Source organism: Ahaetulla prasina, chromosome 1 (assembly GCF_028640845.1).
Source record: "Ahaetulla prasina isolate Xishuangbanna chromosome 1, ASM2864084v1, whole genome shotgun sequence".
Taxonomy (NCBI): Eukaryota; Metazoa; Chordata; class Lepidosauria; order Squamata; family Colubridae; genus Ahaetulla; species Ahaetulla prasina.
In genome coordinates this window covers 194,428,496-194,445,666 of record NC_080539.1, presented here as the reverse complement: position 1 = coordinate 194,445,666, position 17,171 = coordinate 194,428,496, and the positions used below count along the sequence as shown (strand labels likewise).

Sequence of the window (17,171 nt, the reverse complement as noted above, 5' to 3'; positions counted from 1 at the left end):
TGGATAAGGAATTGATGTTATTTGGGAGCTCATAAAAGAGTTAGGTTTCTTCAGCCATCCAAATTTTATTTGAAAAATTGCATAATCTATTTTTTGCACTCTGAAGCAGAAATTTATATATTTAAGAGTCATTAAATCAAGGAACAAAAACTTTAAATCATTTTTTTCATCACTTACATTTTAAATCTATATGGTGTAGGGAGATTTCAAATGTGTTAGTTTGAGATTCGGTATCATCAATGCTTTATCTTGGACTGAACAGGAGATATAGTAGAAATCTTGACTATTTGTTTGAAGGAAATGAGGGATTAGATGGGGAAAAACAGAATAAGATTAAATTCCAGTAAGAGGCAGTTGCTCCACCTGTTGCTATGAATGGGGTTGTACTATGATAGAAAATCTGTTATTCAGTCTTACGGTCTGCCTGGACTTCTGGCTCCTGCTGGAACAGCAGGTGCCGGGGTGGCCATGGGCATTGAGAACAGTGACTCATGCCCTTGGCATCTCTCAGTTAGAGTGCTGTAATTTGCTTTAAGTGGAACACCATGGAAGATGACTCAGAAGCTTCAACTGGCACAGAATTCAGCAGTGTGGTCCAGTTTAATACCTTATCTTGAAGAAGTTTCATTGGCTGCCAATAGGCTTTGAAGCCCCTTTTGAGGATTGCTATAAACCTCTGTATAGCTTGGGCCTGGGTTCTGTTTATATGTTCTATCGGAGAAAATAGGCTTTGGGTCCTCATCTTTATAAAAGATCAGAGGGGACCCAGAAAATAACACTCTTAGCTGTAGCTTCCTCTCTCGGGACTTCAAAGGTCAATTAATCCCCTACACTTTTAGTTTTCTGGAAACAAGTCAGTTCTTGGCAATGAGGCTACGGTTACTAAGTATTATAAGGGAGGTTTTTTTTTTCCACTTTGTTTGAGATTTTTAAGGCAGGTATAAAAATAGAGGGAAGTTTTTCCATTCTGTCACTCTATTCTAAAATGGCAATAACAACTCTTAAACAATTTTGCCAAGTTGTCTACAAATGTGGGAGTTCCTTCTGATACTGAAACAAGAGTCTAAGGGAGGGGAGATTTTCCTGATCATTAGTATTAAAGTGAAACTACCCAAAACATTTTGTCACCTTAAGCAAAGCACCCTGGGATCTTTTTCCTAAATAAAACCAAAGTTAGTTCAAGTATTTTGACAGCTGAATCCGATTGAAATCTCTCTTCAGTAGAAAAATAGCACAGTTGGGCAAGATGGGGTATGTGTGATGGTAATGATATAACTAACCTATCTGGTGAGATAGTTGACTGGTCACTTCATTCTGTCTAATACTAAGCAGCCATGCTTTTATTTAACCTTGAACCTGCCCACATTCACTAACCAAATCCCAGAACCCTTAAGAAACAGTATGCAGTCCTCTTTTTTTTAAATTAGCAATTAAGTCTATACAGTACTAATTGCTTGGTAGGGATAATGCTTTCCTGCCACAGATCAAGTATTCTAAATAAAGAATCTTCAAGTAATTTCACTACAGTGCCATGGTAGGGAATCTACAGTTCTCCAAATGTTGCTGAACAGCAGTTCCCAACAACCAACAAATAGGAAGTAGAGTAATATCTGAAAGATTTAGATTGTTCACTCCAGCTGAAGTACAAGTACTATTCCTCAACATTTTTGATAAGTCAACGCAGTAATGGAGACTAGAATTAATAATAATTCTATGTGGAAATTTGACCTTACATTAGATGATACATGATAGATAGATAGATAGATAGATAGATAGATAGATAGATAGATAGATAGATAGATAGATAGATAGATAGATAGATAGATAGATATCATAGACAGGCAGGCAGACTGACTGACTTACTGACTGACTGACTTTTTTGGGGGAAAGCAGCAGTACTAAATTAGCAAAATAGAGTAAGTTGAGTATAATAAGGTAAGCATGGAAAAGTGCCTTCAGAATTACAACCTAGATCCCAAATTATTGTCTGTGCATGTGTCTTTCTTAATGTCTTCCTATATATATATCATTTACATGCTTTTGTTTGTCTTGTTGCTAATCCTCCATCCGTCCCAGAAGAAGTATCTGCAAGAATAGTCCAAGTAGTAACTGCTGAAGCTGTGGCAGTTCTGAAAAGTGAACAGGAAAAAGAAGCCCAGTTCAAAGATCAGCCAGCGCAATTACCTTTAGGTAAAGCAAATGATCTTAGATGTATGTTTGTGGTGTGTTAGAAAACAAAGTGTTCAATGACAGCTTTCCCATTTTTAAAAATTGTATAATTTATTTCATTTTTAAGACCTGAGAGCTGACTCGCTTAGAATTATTTTGCAGCTTTTTAGGAAAGATAGAATTACATTACAGTCCAATTTTTGACTTTTTATATTAATAATACAAATTTCAGAATAGGATGTTTATTCTTTAAGTAATTTTTCAACTTTCCCAGCAATCAAAATAAAGGGCAATGGATAAAAAAACCCCAATGGAATTAGTGATTAAAAAGTTACATTGGAAGTGAGAAATCTAGATTCAGGGCCCTGTTTGCTCATGTTGCTCATGCAGTTACTTTGGTCCAATATCCTATATTTCACAGGCTTGTGAGGATAAGGTTTGGAGTCTCCATATGTGATGCCTTGAGTTCCTAGATGGAAAAAAATGGGATATAAATATTTCTGTATATAAATAAGGTTGTTCAGTTATACATATCCATGCACATGTATAAATTGATAGACTGACAGATTTTAATCACTTGTCTAAACCTCTGCAGGTTTAAAAGAAAAACTGTTCATGAGAGTTGGGGGCTTGCTGTAAATATTAAGAGAAATAGAAAGTAGAACAGAAATCAATTAAAACGGGTGTCTGCTTTTAGTAACAAATGTATTTTCTGGGGGGAGAAAGCTGTAATTACATTCAATTCATTTTATGTTGAAATTTAAGCACATGTTTAATCTCTCTCCCTCTGTCTCTCTCTGAGGTGCTAACAAGAATAATCATTTATGAACATAGTTTGAATACTATATCTTTATACATAATAGATTCATTTTCCCATGGATTCAACTTTAATCTATTTATCCATTGCTATATACATCACAGATCTATGAATGTTGCTGATATTCCTATATTACAGGAACCATAAATAAGACTAAAAAGACTTTAAAATACATTATTTTAAAGTCCTGTTTAAAAATGGTTTTTTCTATAATGATGTAAACTGGTCAAAGAGATGCTTAAGTTTGCCTGGTTGTTGCCTAGTATTTCAAGAGAAAGCCTAGGAAATATTACTTGGATATATTTAGCACTAATTTCTGCTCAAACCAGTCTTTTGCCTTGTGCCATATACAGTATGTCATCTACCAGCAATAGATGATTAATAGGAGGCTAGCATCATTATTTTTACTCTGGTTATAAAAAAATTAGCTGGAAATTACATAAGAAATGAAGATGATGCCAGAAAAAAATTTGTTTAAATTGTAATGATATATGAAAGTAATAAATTACAATGCTGGTTTCTCAAATTCATATGTGAATCTTACATGTGATTGGACCCTGCTGTAAAACCCCTTCAAATTTTATAAAGTATTGCTTGATTTTTTTTCCTTTTAGGTTTACAAATCAGAGTTTTATTGTCATCTGAGAGCTACAATGTTAATTATCCATAGAGTTGGCATGTCAACCAAGAACTCCTGTATCCTCTGCCTCTTACAGCATATAGCAACATTTATGCATATTTGTAATTGTTTATAAATGCACAAGTTTTAATGTCCCCTCATTTGAATTGAGTGGATACTGAGTTGCACAACATTAAAAACTCCTGAGATTCACTTGAACTCATGAGATTCAATTTATTGGATGCAGACTAAAACAATGGAGTTTGACTCCAGTAGTGTATTTTGGTTTCAGATTAATTAATAGATGTGTTTTCTTTCTATTGTTCAATCATTAGCAGTTGAAGAAACAGCTAACCTGCCTCCTTCTCCACCCCCATCACCTGCATCAGAGCAGACTGGAACCCTGGAAGAAGGTAAGAATTTCCTTGGGTTGCATTCACAACGTAGGTGCATTTTTTAGAGGAGAAATCCAGGGACCCTGGTGAAAAAGAAAGAGAGGTAGGAGGAAGATTCTTTAAGTCTTAACTTTTAGATTGAATAGGTGGGGTTTCAAAAAATAACCAAAAGTATATAGCAATGCAGGCTTAATTTAAATTTGTATATGGATATATATACATACATACGTGTGTGTGTCTGTGTGTACATGCATCTATATATTTAAGAAATATAAATGAATATGAATTATGTGAATTTTCTTTTTATCCTATGAATATTGTAAAAGGCCATGCTAGTTTTCACATTTCAAACAGAAAAAAAGTTCATTAGATGTATTCATACTGATCCTGTGATGAATAATGTTCTTTAAAATGGGCTGTTCTATGCTATTACTAACAAAATCATTCTTTCAACATCTGAGCCAGGCAAGCTTCATTAAGATACAGACTATCTAGCTGAAGAGGATGCTAAGGTTCTATTTTAGCTATAAAAATGCTTATATTTCTAGGTTTTTTTGACAGATGAATTTGAGACTTGAGTAGGTAAAGTGTTTTTCTAGCCCTTTATTACCATATTGATAAAAATATTCTACACTGAAATTCTTCCTTTCCAACTTGTTTCAGGTCTGTTTTTTAATACAAAACTTGTCTGGTGTACTAAAACTGAAAAACTCATTTGATTTTGAAATATTCTATTTGTTCCGAGTTTATATATAAAGAAGAAACAAACAGAATTCTATTTGCTTTACTGTATTTGCACTTATTCTGTGAAGATACGTTTATAAGGAACTTATAGACACAGGAGTGTGATGGAGAAAGAAGTTGGCAAATTAAATTATCTTCTATTTTTATATTTCATTTGGGATCAACATTTCTTCAAATAATATTGCAACTCCTTTTCCCTTTTGTACATCCATAAGCTAATTTATGCCTGTGTCTAAGTCCATGTGGAGGGCATAAGGAATGGCTGTGACATGCAAGAGGAAGAGCCACTAGCAAGGCAACAATTGGATAAGTGGGTCTTGACACCAGGTCAAGAAATTAGTTTGAATAAATGTCTCAGACAGGCCCTTTGCTAATTCTCAGTAAGATAAAGTGAGGGAGGAGAAGCACAGTCATACTTGCAATATTCAGTTACTATAACTGTTACAATAAAAATAATCCTGACCTATATGGCTTGGTTTCTTAGGCTGGTCTATCTTGTAGGGCAGTCCATTGGAGCTAAACTTGCTTTTGTAGGTTAAAAATGTGAGATTATGATGAAACTCTTATTTCCATTTCAGCCTCAAGTTCTCAAATTGTGGGCTTGCAAACAACATAGGTGGGGACTACAGGATTTTAAAGAACTGGTTGTGTTTGTGCAAGGACAAGGGGAGCACTGTTGCAACTTGTTCCACAGGTCTGGTTGTCTTATCAAAATCATTCTTAGTTACAGAAGCACTGTGATTTCTAGCTGGTTTACTGACAGCTAATCACTTCTGGGTGGGACTAATTCTGAAGACTTTTGAATATCTGTGGAAGTGCATATATTAGGAAGGGTCAGTATTTTTATCCATTAATTAACATTTGTAGGCTTTCAAAATGGAAAAGGCTTGTTAAGTGGTAAGAAGAAAACTAAAGTTGATTACTTTGCCAGTAATGCTGATGAAATTAGCCTCAGAAAATGCAGTGAAGTTTATTTTAGTAAATCTAGTGAAGTGGTAAGTGTTTAATTGTTAGTAAGATTGTAATAACTTTTAGTTATTAAGAAGTTATCTAATCCTAAACCCAATGAAATCATTAGCTGTACTCATGAATGAGGCACATAATTACAATTATCATTTTTACAGTATCATAAAGTATGAGAACTTTTGCTTTTAGGTATTAAAGAGGTTGTAGTCTTAAAATTCTGCAATTTAAATATGCAGAAAGGCTGAGAGAACATATGTAATATTACATGCAGGAAAAGAAACTGCCCCAACAATGTTTGAAAATATTTTTTTAAACATACAACATCCAGGCCAAACTTATAAACATTTGCTACATTTTCTATTTTCATAAGTGCTATTTTTCTCAGGGGATTGCAAGATAAATCTAGGATGAAACTACCAGTACTCTAAACACTTTTTACCCATTTGCATGATTTAAAAGAGATTTCATAATCACATTTTAAGCACCTTGGGATTGAGTTGTTTTACCTTTTGAAATATGAACACTTGAAATTAAAGTAATTCAAAGGGAATTATACACTACAGTCACAAACATAAAGATTTTTGTTAAGATCAGTTTTCCTTAAGACCAAATTTAAAATTATTTTGAACTATAACAATAGAAAAGAAGAAATGGATGCTTGGCAATTGCTTGTGTTAAAGCAGCTTCACATGAAGTGCCAGTTGCCTAAAGACATATTCCATTTAATTGTTTCCATAATAATCTTTTTACTCCATAAAAGCAATATTCATTTTTAAAAAATTTAAGTTAAAATAATCATGACATTTGTTTTAGACTATGGGCAAATCTGCATTTCAGAAGGTGAGCTTGGCAATAGAATACAGTAGAATATACAATTAGTTATATTAACATAATTATATTAACCTACTCTATAATTTATAGAATTTTTATCCATGTTTTTAATCATGTTTATTACCATGATTTTATTTATGTTTATTTTTGTGATTTCATCAGTTATACATTTTAAATCATTAATTTGAATGAATTATATGGAATTAATATGACTAATTTTGCTTCATTCATATTTCTTTTAACAGAAACTTGTAATTGGATACTTTCATACCTACAGGGATCAATCTATATCTTCGTTGTCTTTTTAAAAAAAGAAACATGTTTTTAAGAAATCTTCTAATCAATATCATTATTAGTTCTGTGTATGAGGTAGGATGCAAAATCTGAGTTTTGTCATGTCAAACAATGTTTGATGAGGTAAAGAATTTTTGCATTAGGTAATACTTCAATAACATGCAAATATATCTTTAAATATATTGATTCATATTGACACGGATATTGCTAAAATAGAACTATTAATTGATAGTCATTTCTATTTCTATTATTATTTTACCTTTAAAATAAGGGTGGATGCTATTGAATGTCATTTCAGTTATCACTAAATTATCTTTTTTGCAGCTCCCAGAAATGGTCCAAAAGAGAGCCAAGTGTGTATTGAATATATTAAATATAACCAGGTTGGAAAACACATGTTACTCAATTAGCTAACATGGAAATGAATGACCTTTTCTCTACTATTATTCCCATGTGCACTTAAACTATTACATAATTTCCATTGGCTCAGTTTCTTATGATAAAATACTATCTAAATTACTCCCTTGGCTCATAGGAAGAGACCTTCTTTTTCTTGACATTTTATACAGGCTGCCAAGTTATTGGTCTGTATTCAGAGGAAACTTCAACTGTGACCATAAAATTGGCTTTGAAAAGTGCTGTTGTTCCACTAATTTAAGTTTGTATAATCCTAGAGCTGATTAATTTCCAGGAGTTTTAAGGCTCTCAAATGCCAAATGTATTTAACTGTAGTTTATTCAGTTTTTAAAAAATGAAATATTCCTGGGTTACTGTGACTCAGTAGATCAAGTTGTTCTTAAGGTTCCAACTGGTAGCTTGAATTCATTATTTCTGTTTTTAAAAATATCTATATCTGTAATAGTGAAAATTCTGCTTGTAGAAATTAAGTACAAAGTAAGAATATTTGTTAGGAACCATGGAGCCACCAGTATAATTCAAATATATTTATTCAGACTGTGTTTTAAGATCATATCCATTCTGTACCACAAGTTGCAAGAAAGCAGTCTATAAATTTGTCATTTCTTTCAATTTTGAATACATATTGAGCCATTTTCTGAAAATTCAAAATAAAAAAAAATCAGCATGAGCACTTTTATTAGTTCTACTAGTACAGGCAGAAGGAAGTCCTGCTGTATATAGCAGCAATTGCTCCCTGGTAGCTGTGCCCAAATTTCAGCCAAGTAGATTAAATTATAGAGTTTTAGTTATGTAAGTGGTTCTTAATGCCCATGTAACCTAGTCCTCACAGTAATAGTGCTGAAAAATAAATTTATTTCCAACGAACAGAGGAAGAAAGCAAGCAATCTTTAAGGTTTGGAAACTCTTGTGCAAGTGCCAGAGACAATCTATCTCCCTTAAAAGAAATCAGCTGAAGGGCTGGAAGTTCCAGTGGCTTGAATATGGTAGCTGTGTGGAATTGGGACCCTTGCCTGTCAATGGTGGCACAGTGGTTAGAATGCAGTATTGCAGGCTAATTCTGCTGATTGCCAGGAGTTCGATTCTCACCAGGCTCAAGGTTGATTCAGCTTTCCATCCTTCCGAGGTGGGTAAAATGAGGACCCAGATTGTGGGGGGCAATATGGTGACTCTGTAAACCATTTAGAGAGGGCTGTAAATTACTGTGAAGCGGTATATGAGTCTAAGCGCTATTGCTATTACCTATCAAAAACAGCATAAAAAGGTCATTGAGATTTTATTGGAATTTTATACATATAGTTTTTTGTTAATTTATAATATGACATACAAAGAGACTACAAAATTAAATATTAGGGAAATTAGGGAAGAAAAAAGGGAAGTGGATAGTGGGGGAAAGCAAGAGGAAAAGAAAAAAAAGTCATTGAGTTCCAACTTCTTTGGTGCAGTAAAATAAGGCTTTAACATCCCTCAACTTTTTACTTTTTCATAATAATATAAACTAGCCATTTCTATAACAACACTTAACTTTTTAAAGTTTTTTTAATTTTATTTTAATTGTACATTGTTTCTTTTTTACTTTGGCTGTACACCGCCCTGAGTCCTTTGGGAGAAGGGCGGTTTATAAATCTAATAAAATAAATAAATAAATAAATAAATAATAAATCTATCTAATTGGTAAAACCCAAAATCAAAGTTTCATTTGCACAAAGTCCAGAAGTGGTTTCCAAGTAGAAATTAAAGTATTTGTATTTTTTTCTTTGATAAGAGCAATCAATTTAGCCATCTCTGCTAACTCCATCAGTTTTTGTAGCCATATACCCATTGTGGGGATCAAGGTGACCTTCCATTTCTGTGCGTAGAGTAGTCTTGCTGCTGTCAACATATATAACATCAGAGTTCTGAACTTTTTTTCCAAGTCTTGTTCCATTAAACTCAAAAGAAAAGTCTCTGGTTTTCTTTCTATTTTCACTTTAAGAATTTTCTGTATTAAGATATGTTTAGTTTAGTTTACTTTATTGTCATGGCACCTCGTACAAACGAAATTAAATGCCATCTTCAATGAATCCTATTCCAATGTTTCTTTGCTTTAACACACTTCCACCATAGATGATAAAAAGTCCCTTCCTTACATTTACATTTCCAACATTCATTTGAAGTACCGTGTTTCTCCGAAAATAAGACCATCTTATATTTTTTTGAACCCTGAAATAAGCGCTTGGCTTTATTGCCATGTGCTCAAAAGCCCGATTGGGCTTGTTAGGGGTTGTCTTATTTTGGGGAAAACAGGGTACCTTTATACATTCTTGACAATTTATCTGGAGTGAAATACCAATGATACATCATCTTATAGAAATTTTCTTTTAAATTATATTTTAATGTAAACTTTAAGCCTTTATTCCCCATATTCTCCCACTGTTCAAGTATTACATTATATCCAAAATTCTTGCCCACTGAATCATACTATGCTTTACTTGTTCATTTTCCAGATTTAAATTAAATCTGGATTTATAGACTTCAGTAATTCTATGTTCATCATGCAGTAGAGTTTCCAATTCATTTTTAACAAAGTTAAACCCATGATTCTTTTTATCTGATTTAAATCTTTCTTTCAGTTGTAAACATGTAAACCAATGAAAAACATGACCTTCTGATTCTAGTTCCTCCTTAGATTTGAGGGTAGGGTTCCCTAAGTTGAAAGGTATTATTTTACCATAAGTCCACCAATTCGGCCTTGTCACCATTTCTTTTCTGAAAAAAGCTTCCTGTGATAAAACTCAAAGAGGCACCTTCGTGGAAAAGCATGTTTTAGATATATTCCAAACTCTCACATCTGACAAAATCGTTGTTGAAGTCAACATTTACTTTAACTTTGTCATACCGTAAATAGCCATGCCAACCAAATTCATAACCTTCCTAAATCCAGTAGCCTCTTATTCTGAAGGTTCACCCATTCTTTTAACCAGATCAAACAGCAGGCATCAAAATACAATTTCAAATCTTGTAAACCCAGACTCCCTCTTTCCTTAGCATCTTGCAGTAGTCTGTGTCTAATTCTTGGGGGTTTTTCCCCTTGCCATATAAACTTTGAGATATTCTTCTGCCATTGTTTACATGAAATATCAATTGCAAGTATTGGTAATGTCTGAAACAAAAAGAGGATCTTTGGTATGACATTCATCTTAATTACAGAGATTCGTCCCAATAATGATAACTGCAACTTATCCCATCTTAATAGATCTTTTTTAATATCATTCCAGAGAGGTACATAATTGTTTTGGAACAGTTCTGTATTTGTGCTTGTTAACATAACCCCCAAATATTTCACCTTTTTCTCAACCCTAAAACTGGAGAGATTTTGTTGGAATTTTGACCCTAGGATTTTTTTTCCATTCCAAGTCAATAGATACAATAGATTACTCATCATCACCAGAACTGCTTCTATTTGATATGGGATGGATTTCCCCTAATTATTGTCAATTTCTGACAAAAATGTTCCTCTCTGTGTAAGTCAACTAAGATTTGGGGAAAAGGATTTACAGTATGTTGCTGAAACTCTGAAGATGAAGTCTGTCCTATCTCGGCTGTGAAAATTTCAGCAGTCACTGGATGGGAGCAAAGGAATATGGAAGACTCTCAGTCTGTATTGCTGTCTAGTGCTCTGCTTTAAGATAACCTTGGTAACCTTGCCTGATCAATACAGTAAATGATCCCCAAATCTCCAAATTAATTTTATTGTTCAGTCATGTGACCACATCAGGGGGCAAAAAAACATATTAAAAACAGGAATAGGAGATATAAAATCACAGTAAAGAAAAATCTACATTAATACATTCATGGAATTTCATTAGACTAATCTATTCTAAATGTTTTATCATTTGGATAGTCTTTGATATGAAAGAGGGAGTCTTGCTGGTAATATGCATGTTCATTCTTTAGAAGAAATATGATAGTGATTGATTGTTTCAGTATTTTTTAAATTTTAAAATAGGTGATTACATCAGGCCTTGTTTCAGAATCTAGGTAACAGTCAAATAAGATATTGTACATCTTCAGTAGCTGGAGTGCCATCTATATGCAATCTTTCTGTGAAACCTCCCATACCTTACCATGGAATCAAGCTGTTAGAAATGTGGTCTGGAAAAAAATTCTTCTATGATGTTGTGGCATATGAATTGTTCATTACTTTTATTATATTGTGCCAGCTATTTCATAGATTTAACAAATTTAAGGAATGTAATGTTATCTTACACAGTGATTTTTAGAAGCATTCATCTGAAGCTTTTTTTCTTGGCCTGCTTGAACTAGAGATTAGAGAGAACAATACCTAGAAATAGTATTTGTAAACTGAGCAGCCCAAGTACAAGGAGACTTGACCTACTCTTCAAAGTACAACTTGGTAAATGAGTCTGAATTCACTGATAAGAACTTCTGCCTGTAGTGCAATACTTTGATCATAAGGTGATTTTGTATGAAAGATATTCCCAGCTTGGCCTCAGAAGCAGAGGTTGGAGTGGATTCATATAGTCTCAAGATGCGTTTCTGAGGAGAGGATTGATTTCATTTCAACAAGGGATGATGAGTCCTCATAGTTCTGTACCATATGTTATCGTCAGAACTATTTAGCATTTATAAACCATGTTAACTGGAATTGTGGATAACTCTGGTTAATGAGTTGCATTATTGAACTAGTGCTGGTTGTAGTCTTTAGTGAACTCCTCTTAAAATGCAGAAGCCAGGAACCTGTTTTGAAAAGACAGCACTTGGATGCAGATAAAATTTAACTTGGCATATGTGCTCCCTTTCCAGACATCAATTATATCTGCTGCCTCTTTCCATATATGACTATATTCATCTTAATTTTAATAATATTCAGAACATTGATTTCACAAGAGCAGAAAGATCTATGAAATAATCTTATCTTCCCTATCTTGGTGTGGGATCTTTGTACCATGATATCTGCATAAAACAAGATGTTTGCATGTTTGTCTTTAACTTTTGGCATGTGCACTTCAGGATATCAATGTAGCAGCATAGGAGCCAACACGCACTGCTAACTGACCCTTTCAGAGATGCACATTTTTCCAGTTAAGGAATAATTCATACCAGTACAAAACCTTAGATAGGAATTTGAATATAAGTAAAATAAAGTAATTTTCTAGAGGATTCCTGCTATTGCAGGAATACCATTTGCACAATTGAAAAGAGTTCTGTAGTCATGGTAGAAAGTGAGGCAACACACTGTTTTAATTTATTGCAATAATCCAAAGCAATATCACGTCCCTACTTGGCATGCCTTCCTGTTTAAATCTCTGAACTGGAGAAAAAAGATTAAAAGGCATGTATCAGTAGTGAGCCATGCTCAACTGCTGGCCTCCCAGTAACCAGTCAAACAACCCAGATATTGATACAGGTTTACTTATATGGCCTGGGTTAGTCCACAGTATGCCCATCTTTCCACCAACTCATGAGTTGTTCCCACTCAAACATTAAAAGACATAAAATCACACTTAATCATACCTCATATTTTAAATTCATTTAATACATTTCATCTATCTTTATCTTTTTTTAAGAAACCTTGTTTATTTACTAAATGAATAAATTACAGTTACCTTTATTTATTTAGCGTATAGCAAATATATGGACTTATAGTGATTCAGATGTTAATGTCCAGTCTACCCAGCCATTCAAGGATGGGGGGGGTCTACTGGTCCATTCAAGGACAGTCACCTAATGGGAAACCATTGCACTGCTATTAAGTAACAAAACAAGCAAAACAAGGCCTGGAAAATTGGGAACAGTAGTCAGAACCACATATGGTAGCCACCTAGAGAATTTGTAAAAATTTACTTAGCTCACCAGAGTTGGATAGGCCTTTCAGGTAGCAAACCACAGTATGTGGCTAATGGGCAGCATTTATTTCAGTGGGATGTAAATGGTAATGCCTGCCTTTTCACTTGTTTGTGCAGAGTAGAGTTGAAAAGCCACATATTCTGTTGTTATGGCTTTGTACGAATTAGCTGCAGATATACACAACTAAAATTATTTGGAGTCAAGAATTAAGACACTCTTTTTCCCAGGCCAGAAATCAAAATGGACTTTTAGTGGCATCCTGGACTCTCCTAAATCTGTGGAACCAGGGCTAAAAAAACCATCAGGAAGTAAAGGCGGTGTTAGACTGCATCTGAAAAGACCCAGGTTCAAGCCCTGATCAGTTTCAAAACTTGCTGGATAACTTTGCTTTGGGCATTTTTGGGCAATACTTTTGTTAGATTAATTAGCTATATTGATCAGGTGACCCAAAGCTGGAGGATTACTCAGAGATGCCTGCTGAATCTCTCTTTTGTCAAAAAGGCAAAATGCGGATCATGATGTCGTAATGCGAATAAATATGACAAATATGATAAATATAAGTACAAAAGGGGCAGGCTTTGCGTCATGATGTTGCAACAAACATTTCATTATTTGGTCCCCAAGAATATGAAAGAGAGAGAAAAAGAGAGAGGCAGGCTCTTCAAAGGGCATGTCTTTATATTTGCATTATATTAAATAATCTTCAAAAAAAGTCCTGCAAAATCTTTTTTTAACATTTGTTTGAAATTAGTTTTCTAAGCCTCTTGAACTAAAGCTAATGTTTCTTAAAATTGAAAAATTATCCCAAATAGTCTATTTCCAAGGAACATTAGCCCAATTCTACTCAGATGTGTGTTTAGCCTTGCCTCTATGTCAGGGCTGTCAAATGCCCAGCCCACGGGCCAGATGCATCACATACTAGCCATGCCCACACGTGATTTAGCGAGGGCAAAAAAGTCCCAATAAGTCACGTGATGCCGCTGTGACGACGTGACTTTGACACCCCTATTCTATGTCATTCAGTTCCTCCTGTATTTCATGTGACAAGAATGAACTTTTACAGAAAATACCAAAAAAATAAAGCAATCTCTCTATGCAATACTATTTTTAGAGAAAATTCCACAGAAAAATGTATGCTATTTTATCTCCTTGTTATTTGTTTAAATACATTTTGTAATTTACTTAAAAGCTACAAATGAGAATAAAGAGGTAATACAAAACAGAAAATATGAATACAATTTAAATAAATTTATAGATAAAAAACTAGCTAATCCAAAACAATATTTTATATTAAATATGGAAAGAATAAAATAAAAACAGAAGAAATAAAAATAAGGGACAATGTCTATAATACAAATATGGATATATCTTAATGTCAATTATTGCATGTAAATTGTAGCACACACACCTAAAATAAGAGGGTTAAAATATCCAATAATACAAAAATGGTCTTAATTATCTAAAATCTTGCCTGAAGAACCTACTTCTGTTTCTTTATTGCCCATGACAAGATTGAAAGAATACCACAGGCTTGCTAAGGTCCATCCACTGTATTTTTTACAACATATGAACCTCAGTAGGTCAAAAACAGGTATCTGACTTCCCTACCTTCATCTCACATCATAATAGGTTTTTGAAGTATTCCTCATCATTTTCTCTGTGGAAAATATCAAGAATAGGTACAGCTGATGAGGTCCTGTTTTGAATTCTAACTCATTTCATGTGTTAGCTGGTTCTAAGATTACAATACTTTCATTTCTAAAATGCAGTTTTAGATCCCATATTTTTTCAAGAGCCATATCCACCAGAAACCACAGTCATTTCAGTTCTGTCTTTCTTGCTTGAAAACAAATGCTTTGTTTAATTCTCTACACTGTATCAAAATTTTGTTAACATTTGGGGCTATTCTGCAATGTTTCTTTCCCATTTACCAATACAAAATGAATACTATAGTTCCAGGTTATTTTAACTTGGGTAGCTTCTAAACTAGAATGATCAAGTGGTTTTGGTCTGATTCTAAAAATGAGTTAGAATCATCAGTAACTCTATAGTTAAATAAATTTAGATGTAACCATAAATCACAACTAGCCTTATCAGAGAAAGAGGCAGAGAAACAGAGAGGAGTGAGACCGCAAATGGTAGTTTGGCTGTTGGGACACTTAGACCATACTTTTTAAGGTAAAAAAGTAGTATGTTAAGACAATGTGAGCCATAGAAATTAAGCCATTTTCAAAAAAGCAGCGCATACCAATTTTATAGTACTTGAAAAAGGTAAACATAAATGTAAAGCTTCCATACATAAATGTTTAATACGTGTATAGACCATATAATATCTTTTAATCTTGAAGCTGTTGCCTCATTTTTCCATACTTTCCTTCTCCTTCCTGCTCCCCCAAAGACGAAGAAGAAGAGGAAGAAGAAACAGTCAAAGGTCCCATGGCTGATGACCCCAAACCTGAGGCTCCCCTTGATGAGAAGTATGAGAAAAGGAGTGAGCCTGCTGAGCCTTTGGAACAAACAGAGGGTTTCTCAGAGGCCCAGCAGGATTCCCTTCCTGAAGATCAAGTGGATCACAATGAGGAAAATATAATCCTCATTGGAAAGGAAACCTCAAAAGCAAAACTACCTTCCTCCGGTGAGGAAGGTATGCCTGCATTAGGGACCTGCATGTCTTGGCTGCATAGGAGCTGCTCTTCAGTTTTCTCCCCATTCTCTCATTGGCTTTTCTTCCCATTGATTTGTCCTCATGGTTAATGCTCTTGTTATTATGCTTGAAGAGTGTGCACATGGCAAGCCAAAGGCTGTATGATGACATGGTTTCCCACCACTGCAGTAGATTCCTGACTTTTTAAGGGAGTGTTTTCTACTCATGATACCATTTGCAGTGCAGCCAACCTGATATGCCATCCCTTGTCCCTCCTCGTTGCAGATGTGTTTGCCAGTCACATTGCTGATATTTGTGTCTTTATATATATTTCATTTCATTTTGGTACGGAGGTTCATCTGTTTTTCATTTCAAGAAGCAAACTGATTAACCCTGACTATGGCGTAAAATGCTTACTTCGTAAAGTTCGTTTGTGCTGTGCAATCTACTTTTGCTTATGCTTCAATACATTCTGCCTCAATTTCCCTAAAGCTATTGCTGCTTATATCATATCTTTACCATTCATTGCAGCCCACCATAACACTTGTTTGCCATTGCCAGGATTTTGAGTTTGCATCTGTTTTATCCTTCTTTCCAGCTGTTTACCTGAGTGGAAGTCCCAATATGAGAAGAAAATTCACATCAATCACATTGGATATTATAGTGAAGGACTAAATATAAAGCTCATAAATTTTCATTGATTTATATTGCTAATTCTTAATAAACCAGATTAAATGTGGTCTAGATATATACTCACATTTCTCTGCACATAATAACACAAGCCCTTGAACAAATAATCTTGCACTGGTTAAGCCTAATTTTCATTCAAGGACTGTTTGTGGGAAGTCTAGTTAAAGCTCTCGTAGCTGAACATATATCACAACAGCTGCAACTGTTATAGAATTAACTTTGCTTCTTCTTACTTCACTAAGGATTCATCATTCCTTGATTATATCAACAAAGAGGTAAACCAAGCTAGTTGTGATAGGGAACATACATGAACATAATCTCAAGTAATGAGAATTTTTGATCAGGATAGTTTAGTTTGGGATTCCAGCACTGGAAAGGATTAATGTTCTCTTCTTCCACATGACTTTTCCTTATTTACATTTCCCCTCCATAGGTATTTGACCCCTTAGTTTACTGTTAACATTTTTTAAAAAAAATGAAAGATTCTAGTCATTGATGAATCTTCACATCATTTGTATCAAAAGTGACTTATCTAATGAAACATACAATTAAATAATTGAAAGTAAGTTATTTCACTGAGTCACTAGATAAGACAGGGAGAAAGTGTAGGAATGACATTCATTTTCATGTGCATTAAATGAATTTAATTAATTCATTTATTCCCTTAAATCAAGGGATAATTTGAAATTAATTGTCGAAGATCATAGATTCCCATGCAGACTTGGTAAACTTGAA

The 17,171-nt window shown here is 34.1% G+C and overlaps 1 protein-coding gene across 4 annotated transcripts in view; it reads left to right on the top strand.

Annotated features, from left to right (window-relative positions):
* Positions 1 to 17,171, top strand: part of MAP2 (microtubule associated protein 2) — a 280,964-nt gene that overhangs the window by 211,418 nt on the left and 52,375 nt on the right. For all 4 annotated transcript variants that reach the window (XM_058186178.1, XM_058186203.1, XM_058186195.1 and 1 more), the window contains exons 6-7: positions 2,077 to 2,190; positions 3,941 to 4,018. In XM_058186178.1, coding sequence (XP_058042161.1) covers positions 2,077 to 2,190; positions 3,941 to 4,018 — 192 coding nt within the window. The remainder of the gene's footprint in view (positions 1 to 2,076; positions 2,191 to 3,940; positions 4,019 to 17,171) is intronic.